At 45.6% G+C, this 17,619-nt stretch overlaps 1 protein-coding gene across 1 annotated transcript in view; it reads left to right on the top strand.

Moving 5' to 3' along the window:
- The window catches only part of LOC146813487 (uncharacterized), a 43,201-nt gene extending 27,158 nt beyond the window's left edge, over positions 1-16,043 (top strand). The window contains exons 3-4 of the mRNA XM_085620250.1: positions 3,052-3,110; positions 12,738-16,043. Coding sequence (XP_085476376.1) covers positions 3,052-3,110; positions 12,738-14,132 — 1,454 coding nt within the window. The 3' untranslated portion in view covers positions 14,133-16,043. The remainder of the gene's footprint in view (positions 1-3,051; positions 3,111-12,737) is intronic.
- Positions 16,044-17,619: the final 1,576 nt, after the last annotated feature.

Raw genomic sequence — 17,619 nt, 5'->3', positions numbered from 1 at the left:
GTGACCCGGCGCGCTCGGGTCCCCGGGCGCTTCATCTCTTGAGCCGCTTCGGTCGCGCCTCTGGCCTTTATTTAAACCCGCAAAAATCGGTTCTTGTGCCTCTGCACCCCTCCCGGGAGTGCTTCGACTGGCAGGACAATATTCCCCTCCGTCGGTTGTCCTTCAAGTACCTGGGCATCTGGGTCTCTCTCCTCCCGGAACTGAGCTGGGCTCTCAATGTGGCTCTCCTGGTCAAGAAAGCCAAGGTGGATCTGGCGCAATGGCAGTCGCTCCCGCTCAATCCACTGGGGAGGGTGGCGCTTTACAAAATGATGATTCTCCCCCGGTTCCTTTATGTATTGCAGAACACTCCTGTGTCCTTCCCGAGGCCTTGGTTCCGCGAGCTGGACGGGTTGGCGACTAGGTTTCTCTGGGGCGGTGGGAGACCGAGGTTGGCCTTGTCGACGTGTCGCCTCCCCACCTTTGATGGCGGGCTCGGCATGACCAACCTTTACCTCTACTATTTGGCCACCCGCCTCCTGATCATTCATGATTGGTTTGGAGGGGGATGGTCCGATCCGGCCTACAGGGTGGAATTGGAGGGCCTGGGTTTCCCCTGCATTTTAGACCGCCTGTATGGCGCCCCCATCCCCGCCTCCTGCCCAGACATCACCAAAGCGGTCTTCCTGGCCTGGCGAGCGGCGCTTCGCCATACCCAATGGACTGGGAGGCTGACTCGCGCCACTCCCCTTTGGCAGGGGACATGGCTGAGAGACGTTGCGGCTCTGGAGGGTTTCAAATCATGGGACCTGCTCGGCATTTCCCAGTTGGGGGACGTCTGGCGGGGGGGACGCATGTACTCGTATTCGGAACTGCAGGCGCGCTTCTCCCTCCACTCCTCTCAATTTTATAAGTACCTCCAACTGCGACACGCCATGCGCACCTACACTCCTCTGGACGTTCGGCTGCCGGACCACAGTCCCCCAGAGGCGCAAGTCATGCTGGGCAACCTGGGGAGGGGGTATATCCCGAATACACCGTTCTCTTATTAACAACACCCCCACGGCCCGGGAAGACCTGAAGGAACGGTGGGAGGTGTGGGTGGGTCCCCTGGACGAGGTCGACTGGCGGGATGCCCTTATGGCCCCCAGGCTGGTGACGGCCTCCGCCAAATTGAGGCTTATTCAAATTTACTATCTTCATACTGCCTACCTCACACCGGCTCGTCTGCACCGTGCGGGCCTCTCCGCTGACGTGGCCTGCCCCCGCTGCGGTTTTGGCCCGGCCGACTTTATTCATATGGTGTGGTCGTGTCCAGATTTGGGGGGCTACTGGAGGGGCATGGAAACCGATCTTATGGAGGTCTTGGGCTGGGTGGTGCCACATAACCCTAGACACACTCTTCTGGGCATCACTGATGGTCTCGATGGCACGCGTGCTGAGAAGCTGTTCCTTATGACGGCATTAATGGTGGCAAAAAGGGATATTGCGGCTGCCTGGAAGCACCCACAACCGCCTAGCCTGGCCAAATGGAGTGCTGGAGTGGATTGGTGTGCGGCACAGGAACGGGCCCTCTATCAGGCGCGGGGTTGCCTTAAGAAATACCGTAGGATCTGGGGGAAATGGTTGGGCAATGTCTTATGAGGATGTGGTTCCGGGGGGGAGGAGGCGGGGGGGGGCTTTGGGTGGGGGTGGTGTGGTATTGTGTTGTGCGTTTGTAAAGTGGCGGCTCGACAGGCTCAATGTTTCTTTTGTTGTGTCACTAAAAATAATAAAAACTTGGTTATCAAAAAGAAGGTGCATTTGAAGTTGAGGTGTAATCTGCTTGACTTAGAGGGAAAATAACAGAATGAAGGGACTTGGGGCAGATGTATTAGATGTTTTTGTGGTCACAAGTAGAAAGGTTTTCTACTACGTACTAATGCCATTTTAGGAATCTGTCCCTTTTTTTTTTTTTTTACCAACTCCTAAACTGTCTTTGCAAAACTAAAGCCAGATCACTATTTAAAAGGAAGTGTGTTTAGGTGTCCTTTCGAGATATATATGTTAATGTTCTGAAACTGAAATTCAGTTGCCAAACATTGAAAAATTAGACTCTCGGTTTGGGATAGGAATACATTTAAAAAGGGAAGGAATCCTGTAGGACCCCCGTGTCATTTGTAAATGTAAAACAAAATGTTTTTTGGGGGGGAAGTAGGCAGGGACCACTGCCAAGTTTCAAAATAACTTTGCACAGAAAGAAAACATTTCTTTTAAACACAACATTTACTTCTAGGAAAACTGGTAGTATTAAAAAAAAAAAAAGTTTACTTTATTAAAAAACGCTCACAGGCATGGTGGTCCGCTGACCCAACAGGGCACCAATTCGACTGAGTTGCAATCTGTGAGCTTCCAAATTAATAATAATGAGGTAGGTTGGATTGTGACCCTCGTGAAATCTGTAGTCAGTGAACTAACCTGTCAGCACAAAGCCTGGTTTGTTAAATTCCTTACTGATCACAAAAATACTGGTGACAAATTGCGACCAGATTTTTGCTGCCAGTTAGTAGGACAATGGGCCCTAGGTGCTGCCAACCTGGCTGTGACATTTATTGCAAGCCAGTAAGGAAATAACACCATAAAAGGTGTTCTGCAAATGGCTCTTAGGTGACAGAATGTTTATGAAAAGAAGAAAAAAAATCAATGCCCCCCCCACCTGAAAACATTAAAATAGGGATTTCCTTGCTTCCCGTAAAAAGAATCTGCCCCAGAGCAGCAAATGGGAAACACTGCAGGCGGGAGAACAGAGGCATCGCAGGTGAGGGCTCCTAACAGGGAAAGTACCTCTCAGTCTGTGCTAAGTTAGCAGATATTCACATTTTGATTCGTCTCATTAATCTAGTGTGCCTTTATTTGTAAGGGGAAAGAAGCTTTGTATCTGGAATGTATATTCGTGTCTTGAAATAATTCCCGTTCGTCCAGAATGTTTAGCGCAGAAGGCTCCGCATGGTTCCAAATGGGACAGGGGCAAAGCTTCTCCTGCGGGAGATCTCCTGGACTCTCCGCTCCCTAAGAGATGTTTTCACTTTGCAGATGCACAGAAGAAGAGGAGGAGCCCTGCAGAAGAAGGACCTAGAACCGCCCCTGAACTGGTAAAGAAATGAACTTGCACCGTATTCTAACACTGTTTACTTGCATAGAATGTGGGAAACACTTCATGGTTTGGGGTAAAAACGTAGACTCAAATGGTATGTACTGGACAAATCATGCAGTGAAGGATGAAAACTGAAAAGGTTTGATTAGGTATGTAATATGAGTCAAAAATGTTGTCCTGTGGACGAGAGGTTCTCTCCCTCTAAATGAAAGGGAGAGTAGAGTCGATAAACGCTATTGCACCAAGTAGATGACAACGAACGCACCACGCGGGGTGAAAGAATGGGCAAATGGAACCTGCAGTTGTTTCTAAAGCCGGCCTGAAAAAAGAACATAGCACTTTTGGTAGCCACAGGGCAAGGACCGTGGAACAGTATTTCTGCAGCAAGGTCTACGGGGCTTGTCTTTAAGGGATACACGTGAGGACATGCCTTATCATGTGGGCATCCATTGCATGGAGGTACAACATAGAGCTAATTAGTTTAAGAAAGATTTAAAAAAAATACAGGGTGCTGAGAGAGCAAGGAGGGAAGGCTAGAGAGGATTCTGGGAACAGTGTTGAAATAAGACCACAAACTCACAGGAAGGAGTTGTGAAAAGTGCAGGCTGGAAACAGCATATGGACAGGGCCTTGCTACCTGTGAAAGCAACATTAAAGAACAAAGAACATATATTAGAATAAGGTGGATTATGGGGACTTTGGAAATGTTGGAGTGGGCATTGGCATCCTGAAAAGAAACGAGGTAAAGGAGCAATTAAAAGTACATTTGTTATCAGGGCTGTGTTCATAGCAGAAACATTGTGTTGCATAATACATTTGACACAGCCCGTGCAACATGTTTTTTCTCTACATTAGAGAAGTCAACATTCTTAGACAGGATATTTGTACATATCTGTCTCTCTTCCATAGGCTTCACATATACTGCCAGCACAGCCTCCACTATACTTGAGGCTCATGATGCACGGAGGTGTAGGCCTGTGCCTTCTGGGACTGAGAAGTGCTTTACTCATGCCCAGTCCACACACTCACAAGATTCCCTAGCATAGACCTGTATGTTGATCTGTCCTGACTTGGGAAGGAGGTTGCTGCCCGTCAGCATGTCTCAGTAAAAGCTTACTGTGGTTGGATGCACAGTAACCCAAGGAGACATTATGTCAGTGTGTGGAGTTTAAAAGAAGCTTCACATGGAGGTTCATAGGTCAAGAGGCCTTGAGGAGCGATACAGGACGAATAATACCTCATCTCGCAGGTCTGAGCTGTGCACTACCATGCAGTAGGACTCGGCGTGAAGGATGGTATTAAATCACAGCAACTTGCCGCACATCACCGCGGCTCTTATCAGAAGCAGAGAAATAAAAGTTACGGACATTGATGTCCTTAGTTGTAGGACTGCCTCCCATTCACCTTAAGTATTTATGTAGCGGGGACTTAGCTGCAGGGATTTGATTAAGTATTTTGTGCACATGCGTATAGGGTTGCTTGTTATTTATTGTGTTATTCTTGCCGGGGGTGTATATTTGATACTTGGGTGCCCATGACCTTGCCTTAAAATAACAAGGATTAAAAATGCAATAGGTCTCCCCTTTTAATAAGTTAAAGCCATTTGCTTTGCTAAACAATACCATTAGCAAAGCAAATGGCTTTAACTTAATCAAAGGCGAGACCGATTGCATTTTCAATGCTTGTTTTACATTCCCACGGCGGTGCCTCAAAAAAAGGACTCTGCAATGGGAATGCCAAAAACAGTTCTTTTACAGCATAGACTGGGGTGCAAGACACAGGGGGGCACAACATGCACCCCAGGGCCCAGTGGCACAAGCGGACCCTGTAGGGCCCCCTTTGTTTCCTCTCTGCCACGGTTTTCATGGAGGAGGAACTGCCATGAATGCCGGGGTGGAGAGGAAACTTGTAAAATGTGTGGCGGGATCGCGGCGGTCCCGCCAAGTATATCGCTGCCTCTACACCATCACATCACCACCCAGGAATGGTGGTCCCATGGCGGCTGCGGCACGGCAATGGCGGTCTGACCTCCCTAATTTTAATAGGGTGGTTGAAAGATCGCCACTGTTACGCCCCCTAGAGTCTGGCAGTCCATGGACCACCAGACTCGTAATTGAGGCCTCAATCTTATTGCAAAGAGACCTATTACGCTGTCTGGAAGGCGAGACCTACAAAGGAGCGCAAAAGGGTCTACAAGGAAAGACCTCAAAGTCCTTACAGCATGTCCCCAAGACGAACCCCATGGCACTCCATTCATTATTTGAACAGTAAACATTATGAGCAACTGTGAGACTGGCCCGGTATCGCTCCATGCTGCATGGGGGAAATGTTTCCTGGGCCACAGCTTTCAGGTGTGGGGCAAACCCCAAAAAAGGCCTGCATCTGAGGATAACTCTTCCTGGTAGCTCAGTCGGCAGTCAGCTGTGTCGTCTCATTCATCTCAGATATATTCTAGGAATCTCTCTGAGGTCTTTGGGTATGAATCAACTGGTGCATACAGCAGTGCTTGTTTCACACTAGAGAGACGGTGGTCAAGTACACAGTTTTGCCAGAGTGAAGCCTCGTACTGTCGTGGCATCCCTCTGCTGCAGCCGTGGGCGAGGACTGCCACAGAGATGTGCACTGAGCGCCTCTTCGGGACTGCATCTGATAATCTCAGATCCGCTTCCGGTACCCTACAGCATGTCGACCCGGTCCTGCCTATCGAGGGTCAGTCATTGTCCGATCGGCAGTGCGGGTGCTGAGCACTCCCTGCTGCTGGAGAGCAGAGCCGAGCTGTTTACCAGCTGCTCAGCCTCCCTGTGGAGCAGGAGCGGGGCTCTCAGTGGCCGCCTTCCCCATTCATTCTTCGCTGCACCACCAGCATCCGATCCGAGCGGCCATACAAACGAGACAAACCACTCCCAGCCAGGCGCTCACACGACAGCCCATCACACAGAAGAGCGATTAAAGATGGGATGGGGGAGGGGGGCTACAGCTTGGAAAGTGCTTAGTAGTAAAAGTGCCACACGGGCTAGCTATTTGGAGAAATCGAAATTATTCACAATGGCAACTTAAACATTGATGTGGAAACTAATAATGCACCCTGCACTTTATATAATAGAGAAAGAAGAAGGACAACAAAGGACAAGAAAGGAAAACAAATGACACGGAAGGGAAAGGACAGGGGGCAAGGAAAAGAAAAAGGAAACGGAAGGGAAAAGGTCCTCTTCCCTTGCCCTCTACTGGTCTCTGTTCATAATGGCTTCACGCAAACTGATGCTCCAACCCACCCTGCATAATCTTAACACCTGCTAGATATAGTTAGGTATTAGACTAAATACCTCCACCACCCAAGAGGTACCAGGCCCTACATTACGCCCCGTCGTAGCGACCACTCGCCATCCCATCCATTCAGAGCTTTGAGGTGACATTACTGTGGCGTGGGGCGCTATGGCTATAAAAGTAACAAACGCCACGTAAAATGGGCGTATGGAGTGGGTTGGAGAAGGAGTTAGAGGTGGATGGACCGACGGACGGAGGGATGGATGGATGAATGGAGTTCAGGGCTCTTGATGACAACACAGACGATGAGTCACATTGAAGCCTGCACAGACTTGGGTCAATGCAAAGATTAATTTCAAAAATAGGAAACAACGTGTTTACCAAGTTCTCTGATAGCATTGATCAAATGGCGGAGAATTTCTCCTCCTGGATACACAAGACCATGAATATCTTAGTCCCCATAAATCATAAACCTAGGCTACAGAAAAACTCCCAGCCGTGGTATGGGGATACATGAAAAAAATCAAGACAAGAATGTTGTAAACTGGAGCGAAAATGGTGGAAAGATTATGAGGAAAAAGAAAGGAAGCAGTATCAAAATAAACTAGCTTTTTCTGGCCACTAAATCAGGATACCATAGCAAGCAAATTAGAGCAGCCTGTGATGCAAATAACACGCTTTTCCAGGTTATAAAAAACTTACAGTACTGGTTCGCCTTAATGTAGCAATCAACAACTAAGAATTCCTTGATTCCGTTTCCTACTTCTTTCAAGAGAAGGTTATCAATGTTCACAAGCAGTTCACTACATCTAATAATGCCTCCACAGTCACAATGCACTGCCCTAACCTTGAGGCAAAGAGCTCGAATTTTAATAAATTTGATCCACGAGTAGGAGAGCAGATAAGAAAACTGATCCCCATCATTAAATCAGGCTCCCCCAATGATCAATGCCCACCTAACATATTCCATATGGCACCAGAACCATTTGCACCTCGACTAGCCGATATTATGGCAGCAATGTGCAATCCAATGACTGGATATCAGCGTCAGTTCTCCCACTTTTAAAGAAACCCAATCTTGACACTAAAGAAGTTGAGCAAATGTAGGCCAATTTCTAGGCTACCTTATCCTGCTAAACTGGCAGAAAGAGTTCTTAACCAACAACTAACAGCCTATATTGATAGCAATCACTTGCTGGATGATACCCAGTTTGGCTTTAAGAAACTGCACCGTACTGAATCCGCACAGGTAGTGACCTTTGAAGAAATAAGAGTCACTCTTGATAAAGGAGGGAACGCTGCCCTGGTGGCGTTGGATCTCTACACAGCGGAGTATCGGAATAGGGGGTACAGCACTTAGCCTTCTGCAATCAGTCCTGACAAATAGGCAGCAAAGAGTCTCGGTGGATACTTTTACCTCCCAATCCTATCACCTGCCCTGTGGGGTACAGCAGGGTTCATCACTGAGCCCCACGTTGTTCAATCTCTACATTAACCTATTGGCTAAACTCATCAAGTCCTTCTCATTCTCCATGGCATCTTACGCAGATAACACGCAGATTATAGTGTCTCTCGCCCAAAACACGACTGACTCTGAAGACTCCTTTAGGGAATGTATGCAGCAAGTAAACAAATCGATGAATAATAACTCTCTGAAGTTGAACTCCTTCAAAATGGAGGTTATTTTGTTTGGAAACAACCCCACATTTTGGTCACACTCATGGTGGTCAGCGGAACTGGTATCACTTCCTGACCCAATTCCAAAGGAAAAAACCTGGGGATTCTGATTGACAAAGATCTGAAGCTGCAGGACCAAATCTCTAAAGTCACCTCGGCCTCTTACCACTTTCTGAGACTTATAAAAAAAAAATTGAGAAATATCTGTCCTTCGAACTCCTGAAAACTGTGGTAATCTCATTAGTTTTGGCAAGGATCGACTATTGCAATAGTCTTTATCTTAATATTTCGGCCGGACTCTGCAGAATGCTTCAGCACGCTTTCTCCTAAAGGTGTCTAGATTTGAATGTGCTAAGGGAGCCATTAGGGCACTTCACTGGCTTCCGGTAAAGCAGCAGATAGAGTTTAAAGCTCTGTGCACAGCTTTTAGGATGCTGCATGGGAATGGCCCGGTGTGTTTCAGTGAGCACTTTAGATGGTACACTCCGAGCAGGACTACTTGCTCGAGGTCTGCAAAAAAATCTCGTAGTTGTTCCTTTTAGGAAAGCCACGTGAGGGGGAAAAAGTTTCTCGAGATCGACTGCTCTGTTATGGAATTCCTTGCCAGGGAAGCTTAAATCCTCCACCTGTTTACAAGGTTTTAGAAAATCTTTAAAAACCTGGCTCTTTGCTTAAAACTGGGAACCTTCAAGGTTTCATAACTTGTCTGCTCTTCATAGTGCTTAGACGCCTCCGGGCATTAGCTTGCACTCAATAAATATTTTCATTCATTCATTCATATATTTTCATTCAGTCATTCATTCACTCCATGACATTTGAATGCTTGACAGGAACAGTAATCTTCTATCGCTGTGGAGAGCATGTTTGGTGTGCCTCTTGAGGTCCCGGAATGGACTGACATCAAGAAACTGGCCTATGCCTTCACACACATAGTAGATTAGTGTGAGACTGAGACCAAAAATTCCAAAACTAGACACTGAGATGAGCGCTCAGGGCAAGGAACGCAACGGTACACCAAGTAGAGCACATTCCAATCCCAGCTGTCAAATTAGAGCCTGGATGGAGACAGGGCCCTGATTGCATACCACGCAGTGCAATACATCCCACTCACTTGCTTAGTTTCATGAAATTTATCACTGACTCTGTTTCACAGTTTCACTGCCCTATCTTTCCTCATGTACATCACTTGCACTGACTCATTCGGACGTACCGACTTACAAAACAATGTAATTTTTTTCTTCCTCACAGCGGTTCCCTTTTGTATTCAGCATCGCCGACTCAACCACACATGGGCAGTGGCCTGGTCCACTCAGAAGTCCTCTCCTCACACCGCGCTACAGGGACACTTACCAAAATCCCCGACTGGACCTCGCTACCTCTAGCAATCTCCTCGACCTCACAGGGCACAGTGGTCTTGGCTCATAGGCAGTCCTTGGTGCTCGGGGCTCCAGGGGAAGGTGGTCTTTGATTTTCCCTGGGTGATGTCGTCTTACCCAACTGGCAGACTAGCAGGCCGTAACCCCAGTCCTGGTCACAAGCAGAAATCTTGCAGAGCTTCTCCTCCTCGCACAGCCTGACTGGCAGCTTGACAGATGGCAATTTTGGGGCCTTTAGCTCCCCTTCTTAAAGTCATTTTCCCAACACCAAATGTGATTCAGCGTCTGAGTCGTTGAAGTTTAAGTTGGGGGGTCTGCTTCCTTTTGAAGTGCCCTCTGCCCTGCCTCCAGAAAGCAGTCTGTCATATAAGGAGTGACTACAAACCTATTCGCCTCACAACACAGGCCGCGGGAGTGACTAGAGGTTCGCACCTGGATGTCAGCCACAGTGATGTGTGTAACAAAAGGTTACCCCAGGGCCTCAGTCCTGCTCCTTGATTCTCCCATCCGCCTCTTCTCCTTCCTGACATGTGCCCAAGCCCCTGTCTTCTTACCTCTCTCTGAATCAAAGAGCATCCTTTAAAGTGTATTGAAGAGCCTGGCTCTTACTCCCGCTAGAATGTGTCCCACCCTGCTTGCAGGAATGCAGCAACCCACAAATCTGTCTGTTGGGATTCCTCTACCTCCTCATTCAGCTCCCAAAATGGAACCAGAATCTTCCATGTATTGTACCATTCATAGGCACTCATACATCCTGCACAGCTCTACATACAAACTTGATGTAGACCAAGGGGGGGTTAAGCACGCAGCAGTGGAACTTTAAATGAGTGAGCCTGTTGGCCTCACTCTTGTGACACACGTAAAAAGAGCCTGCTCACTTCTACTGATAAACTACACGGTATGCTGCCACAACTGTGGTCATGCTACTTAACTCCTTGCAAAGGCAGTAGCCTTCCACCACTATGAGGGTAGAACTTGGGAGTCCCTTCCAATTCAACAAGACCGCAGTCCATGAGACAGACTTATCTCATGGCTCACATGCATGATCTATGTTTTCTCATGACAACAAAAATCAGCACCCGGGATCCTGACATCATTGCAGCTGGGACACTCGGGGCAAGGGTACACATCCATCACCATGCGAGGGACTTTTCCGCCCAAACTCCCTCTCATCTAGTAGTAAGTATTCTCCATTTTTTAGTCACTCCACCTTGTACCTCCCACATTTACTACTAAAACATAGGGCTATGTGTGTGAAGATTTCTGTAGTCGAGCGGAGATCTCCGCACATAAGATAGGAAGGCATCGGCAGAAATCTTTGCACTTAGGTTTGTAAATAGCGTTTTGTAGTTCTTGAGTCCTAATGTTTTAGTGCTACTAAACGTCAGTTCAGGATTTAACACAATTCTGAGACCAAAGATGTCGGCTATAATGTTGCTCACATTATTCCACATTGATCGCGGGTAGCAAACATATGCGTATCATTCGCTTCGGGGAGACTGCATCTCTTACATCTTGGTATCGGGGCTCGCACAAATCGTGCCATCTTGTGAGTAGTCCACTATAGTCTAGTAATAGTGAAGAAGTGATTCTTTTTTTATATTATTTAGATTGGCTTGTTCAACTGAAGAGTTCAGTAGCTTTAAACAGCATTGCCAAATCTGAGGTAGCACAGAATCTGAGGTCCTTTCCTTCCAAGCCCCGTAGGGTTCACCCAAGCTTTATACTCAGCCTCCAAGATCTTCCAATACCATAAGGAGACCTCCTTACTTATGGGCTGCACATCTTGCAAAAGTGCTTCAACCTCCCAAGCGCAACCAAGCTCCAAATTAGCACTTCCGTACTAGGACAAAAGCTGTACATATTTGAATCTAGGGAGGGAACCCCCAGTCTTTACCTTAAGTGCCTCCCAAGGTAGAAGACCTTGCACTGTAAAGAGATCCCCGCTCCCTCAGAGGGTGACTCAACCCCCCCCCCCCCCACGTCCTGTATTGGTGGGATCTGATATGGAGTCGCACAGTCTGTTGGGTAGGACGCAGAGGTCTCTACTTTTTTACCTTTTGCTTAGCGAGAAGGGATATCTGTAAACGCTGGCTAGATTCTGCAGCCCCTTGTCCGGGAGATTGGTTTAGAGCTTTGCATTGGACTTGTAGGATGGACTTGAGCTGTATCTCAGGTAGTGCAGATAATATCTAGACTGATTTTTTGAGATGGAGTGGTGCCCTGGATTCAGAAAAATGAGCAGTCCTATGATTACACCGAAGCCCCAATATGATATGGGTACAAAAGCCCTCGTTGGTGTGGCAGGGCCACTGCTCATGCATCAGGTGTGAGTGCCGCTCCTTGTTGTTCACCTGGGATTGCAGTAGCTTTTGGTAATATAAGGACAAAAAAGTACTACTAAATGTACTACAAAATTAAGTTTGTGAGTACGCCCAAGAGTTTTTAACATTTTATCTTTCAATATCTGAATAGCTCTGAGTCCCTATATCACATTCAAATCCAAATGGTAGCTTTCAATCAACATTACCCCGTGGTGCATCTAATCTGCCTTCTCAGTTGTAAAGAAATCCCTACTCAAAAGGAATAAATGAAGTGCACAACATCCAACCTACTGTTATCGCGCTTGCTGAGCTATAGCCGGAGCACATGTCCGGATCTGTTGCATGGCATATTTTGTCTTTGCTAGGTACTGCCCCACTGTCTGTCCTCAAGTAAATATTCATGTTCTGTTGTCGATCCATCCTAAACTCTTTTTTTTTTAATCCACGTACTCCCATCAGCTTCGTGGCTTATTGAGAGGAACATACCTCAGACATTCACACACAACACATCCTCTTTACACCCAAGTCATACCTTCTGGTGAGGGGGACAATTCACATTTAGAGCCTTTCCCTGTTTTCTTCTATCCTCTTGTCCATATTGCCAAACCTTTCTCATTGATTTCCATAACCAAGCTTTACACACTCGTCGGCTGATAGGCTATTGCGACACCTTCCCATAAACTGAAGGGCTTGTGGGAAAAAAGTGACCCTGAAGCCCATGCACAAGAGGAGTATCACTGATCGGGTGCATACAGACTCCTCTTGGTCATGGGTATGGTTTCCCAGTAAACTTAGGGGTATAGGTTCACCATGTGCTTCCTGTAAAGTAGATACTGTCTAAAGCGCTGTGCTCCAGAGCCGTTTCGACACTAAATAGAATCACAGGCTACGGTTACAACATTTCTGAGAACACTGTTGTTCAGCATGGAATATGCTCATTCGTGTTATTTGTAAGAAGTGCTATTACCTCTCTCTTTTCTACAGGTGACCAAAGCATGGACAGAAAGTGCAAGATGGGGATTTAGTAACATGCTTCAGAAAATTGATACAGTGAAAAGTTCTGCTTGGCTGAAAGAGAAGCTGCCCGACTACAACAAAAAAGAAACTGCTTCTAGAATACGGGAACTGGGAATGGAGAAAATGCCAGAAAATAAAAGTGATCTTTGTTACCCAGTGGATTTCACTTTACATCAAAGTCTTAGGAGAGCAAACGCGAATGATGAGAGTGAGAGTAACGCAGGAAATGAAACTGCTCTCAGTTGCAAGCAAAGTATTCGGATAAACTGGAGGCCTGATGCAGTCCCGGGTCATGAGAATATTTCCACTGAAAGGGGGCAACCTGATATTTACAGGAGAATACAAATGTGTGAAAACCCAGATGTGCTTACTGCATATGAGAGAAAACTGAATTCTAAACTCAATCCCATAGTACCTGAAAGAGGTCGCAATCCAGCAAAACCTTTTCAGTGCCCTCAATGTGAGAAAAGCTTCATTCAAAGATCTCATCTTGCTCAACATGAGAGAACTCACACTGGACAAAGACCTTATCAGTGCCATGAATGTAAAAAAACATTTAGCCAGAAATTCAATTTAACTAAGCATGAGAAAACCCACACTGGGCAAAAGCCATATCAGTGTTCTGGATGTGAGAAAAGTTTTAGTGAGAAGTGTAATCTGGTGCAGCACGAGAAATTACACACAGGTGAAAAACCTTATCGATGTTCTGAATGTGGCAAAACCTTTAGTGAGAAATACAACCTCACTAAGCACATGAAAACACACACTGGTCAAAAACCCTATCAGTGCTCTGAGTGCAACAAAATCTTCACTTGGAAATCTAGCTTGACTATGCATGAAAAAAAACACACAGGACTCAACTGCTTTCCGTGCACTGAATGCGGGAAGAGCTTTCGACAGAGAGCCAGCCTAATTCTGCATGAGAGAACCCACAAGGGACAGAAACCTTACCAATGCCCTGAATGTCAGAAGAGGTTCACCTATAAAAGCAGCCTTACACTACATGTGAGAATACACTCGGGAGAAAAACCTTTTCAGTGCCCCGATTGTGACAAAAGCTTCACTCAGAAAAACAGTTTGAACCTGCATAGAGCAAAACACACAGGCCACAAACCCTTTCAGTGTGGAGAATGTCAAAAAAGCTTCAGTTTTAAAAGCAGTTTAATCCACCATGAACGCAGACACCGGGGAGAGAAACCCTATCAGTGCTGTGAATGCCAGAAATGTTTTACTCAAAAATCTCATTTGACTCAACATCAGCGAACACACAGGGGAGAAAAGCCTTATCAGTGCACTGACTGCCAGAAGAGCTTTAGTCAGAAGTCCCACTTGATTCAACATGAGAGGACACACACAGCATAAAACATGGTATCACAGGAAAGAAAGTGAGAGGATGGGCCCTCAGTCTCCCAACAGGTGCCAGAGATCCTAACAAATAGCTGAGGTATGAAGACCAAGAGCGGCGATTTTAGAGATATCAGATCCTCAGTTTATGGTGTCTTGCTTAAAAAAACACTCAGGATTATGGAATGACTAGTTGTAAAATAAAATAGAAAAGCAAAACTTGTAAACAAAGCAATAAAGGGAATCCCTGCCATTTTACGTGCATTATTATAAGTGCCCCATGATTGATGAGAAAAGCTGCTGCAACAGCTTTGATCAACGGTGCCTGGAAGTGACAGCATGTGGACTCTGGAAAGCACTTGCTGTACATTTGGTAGATTAATCCAGATGATCAAATAAACCTGTTCCAATTTTGGAATACATTATTTCTTGCCATTAAATGTATGCAAATATAACCCAAACCAACTAAGGCATAGCAAAGCATAAAAAGGGCTTGGCCGACTGGTATACCATTTCAGGTTTTGGACCTCTGTTGGGGCACACCACAAAGAGGTGTGGAGTTCAGGAGAAATAGCTACTGGTGGACACAAATGAAGAGATGAAAGAAGACATGACGTAAGAACAAGATGGACACAATAAGGTAGGAATATAAGGACACAATGAGAGGTAGAGAAAAACTAGTTGATACCCTGGGAGACCCTGGTTACAAAATACTCTCACTTTCAAGAAGAAACACCTTCCAGGAATCCCTCTGCGCTAGAAGCCATAGCAAAAGAAATTGAGGAAACATAGATGGGACCGATATCTGGTGCCTGGTCTACTCGAAGAGCCTGATTTACACTTCGGCGGACGGATTACTCCATCACAACGGTGACCTGATATCCACTGAAATATGTTGTGTTAAAAAAATGTTATGTTAAAAATATTTATTAAGCGTGTGTACACCAAGCGGTTTTATGGCGCTGTGAGCAGAGAGGAGGCAGCATCGACAGGACAGATGGCGGCATCGACAGGACAGATAGCTTACTCATATGCCTGAGAAAATAGCCAAATCTTGAGCTGTTTCCTGAACTGTATCCCATAGGATATAAACGGATTTATATTTAAGATATCGGTCACCGTTGTGGCGGAGCAACCCTTCCGCCGAGATCTAATTCAGGCCTCAAGTCTGAGATAATAATGTTCTGTCAGAGAAACCGTCCTGCATATGATCAAATATGAGTGTAGTAGAAGCTCACACTTATCTCCTTTCATTTAAATAGAAGTATGGGACAAAACATGGTGCAGGGCCACATACGGCGACGAGGCACCAAAATAGAAACCTTTTCAAATGAATTAATGGATACAGTCACCGCCAGGCCTAAAATCAGACTCCACATTGTGCTCAAGTCATATCTGTTGGAGGCCATTAATGGACTAGACAAATAAACGCTTAGGGCTAAGGGTACACAATTGGGAAATTACATTGTCATAGTAGAAAATGCTTTATTGCTCGGTTGCGGACAGTTCCTGAGCCACCACCAATAACTACAGTTTTGGTCAGGTCATGGGAAATTGAAAGTTGCTCTCAATAACGCCTCTTCTAAACATGTGAATGCTTGGACTCCTCTCTTAAATTGTGAACCGTTAAAAGTGAAGACAAGCTTAGAAAAGCAAGCTTACAGAATTTCTGACTTCACTAAGGAAAGAGCAAATCGATAATTTGATGTGCCTTGTATACACCAGTAGTAAACTGATAAGTAGAAAATGCCTGACAACTTTTTCTGAAAATGTTTGAAACAGGAATGTTTTTCATCTTTGTTTCTTGCAATGTGAAGCTTCTGTTGCTCGGACACCTATCACTGTGCCTCGTCTTAGTTTATTCTTAGACATCATTCCGCTATTTACTCTATGAACTATAAAAATAAAAATATATATTTAAAAAATGCACTGGAAGCATGCATCGTGTATTTCACTGACTGTATGAGCGCTTATAAAATCAATCTGATATCACAGAGACAATGGTGTGGGTTAAAAAACCAATGCACTCTATTGTGGAACCTATATCAGTAAATACGCAAGGACAAGAACGATTTATCATTCCTGCATTTAAACATGGATCCTATTGAGAGGGACAGACCTAGGGGCAAGGGTAACCGAACACTCACTGTGAAAAGATAGTCAATTGTCCAGTCAGTCTTAGCCCCAGAATGGCCAAGGGAGTAAATATTGTTAACTAAAGGCGGAGACGTGGTCTACTGGCTTCTCTGCTGAACTTCAATTCTGGTAACATGGATTTTAATCCAAAGTTTGGCACTTGACAATAAATTTGAGATTCTTGGGAATCCATTCATCTCCATGTGCCTCAAGTTATTAGTATGTGTGGTGTGCAGTACTGCCCAAGCATGTACACTTCACTCAATGAAATTCGCTGTCAGGCTCCACCAAGCCTTGCACAGGATGAATGTGGGATCAGGTTAGGGAAATATTCCTAGCTGCAGATGCTGGATGGAGAAGAGGTTGCAGTAAAACATGGACAGGCCGCCTGTAGAGAAAACCACATACAACTTCAAGCAGTGAAGCTAACTTTGGCAGTATGCAAGCCTTATGAAATACACTTGCAAGCATTTCATGGATTAATTAATCCACAATAAACATTATTCATCCACCTTGTGACCTCAGCATTACGTTCACTCTTGCATGGCAGGTGTCCTGAATAATACCCAGATTGTAGCCTCTAACCCAGCTGAGACGAGTTCAGCAAGGGTGAACAAATCCTTGAAGTCACCCTTTAAAAAAAATTGTAAATAGTTTTAATACATTTTCTGCAAAACAACACATGACATCAAACATCATGGCTAACAGAAGTTGTACTTTGGGATTCAATGTACAGTCTAGTATCAACCTTGAAGCCACCCTTCACCCCGCCCAGAATGTGAGTATCATTTTCAAGGACGCCAGGGCGGTAACTGGAAGAGAGGGACTGGAAGGGACTTCAGGAAGAGCAGCACCGGCATTGCAATAAAGCATGCCAACATATGATTTCAACACACATGAAGAGAGGGATATGCAAAATGTATGTTTAAAGAGCTACTGTACTTCATTTTTGAAATCTCAACATGGCACAGTAATTCAGCATACATGTTACCAAATGACTCATTTAAACAGAAAGGCAAGGTACGTGGAAATCAGACACACGATGTAATAATATAATTGAGAGCTCGACAGGAATTGCAAACTGCAGATTGAAAGAAGACAGAAATATGCATAAAAAACAACTCGCGTAATGCAGGCTCAACTACTAGACCAGTCAAGGTGGATACAAAACCTGGATCAATGCAGCCACAGCGCCCGCGGCTTCCTCCATTGAACTTCCTGCAGCGGTACTGGAAGCACTAACCCTTCACTTGCCTTGTCACTGGGGCTGCCTGAGTTGTTTAGTCAGCCACAGAGTGTACTGCAGTGAAATCCCTCAATATGTGTACACCTTTCATAACATCTGTGACATTCATTTTTACAGAGTCGT

The sequence above is a fragment of the Triturus cristatus genome, chromosome 7, assembly GCF_964204655.1.
Source record: "Triturus cristatus chromosome 7, aTriCri1.1, whole genome shotgun sequence".
In the NCBI taxonomy this organism is placed as follows: Eukaryota; Metazoa; Chordata; class Amphibia; order Caudata; family Salamandridae; genus Triturus; species Triturus cristatus.
Note: the sequence above shows the minus strand (reverse complement) of the source record. Positions and strands in the feature narration are given on the sequence as shown.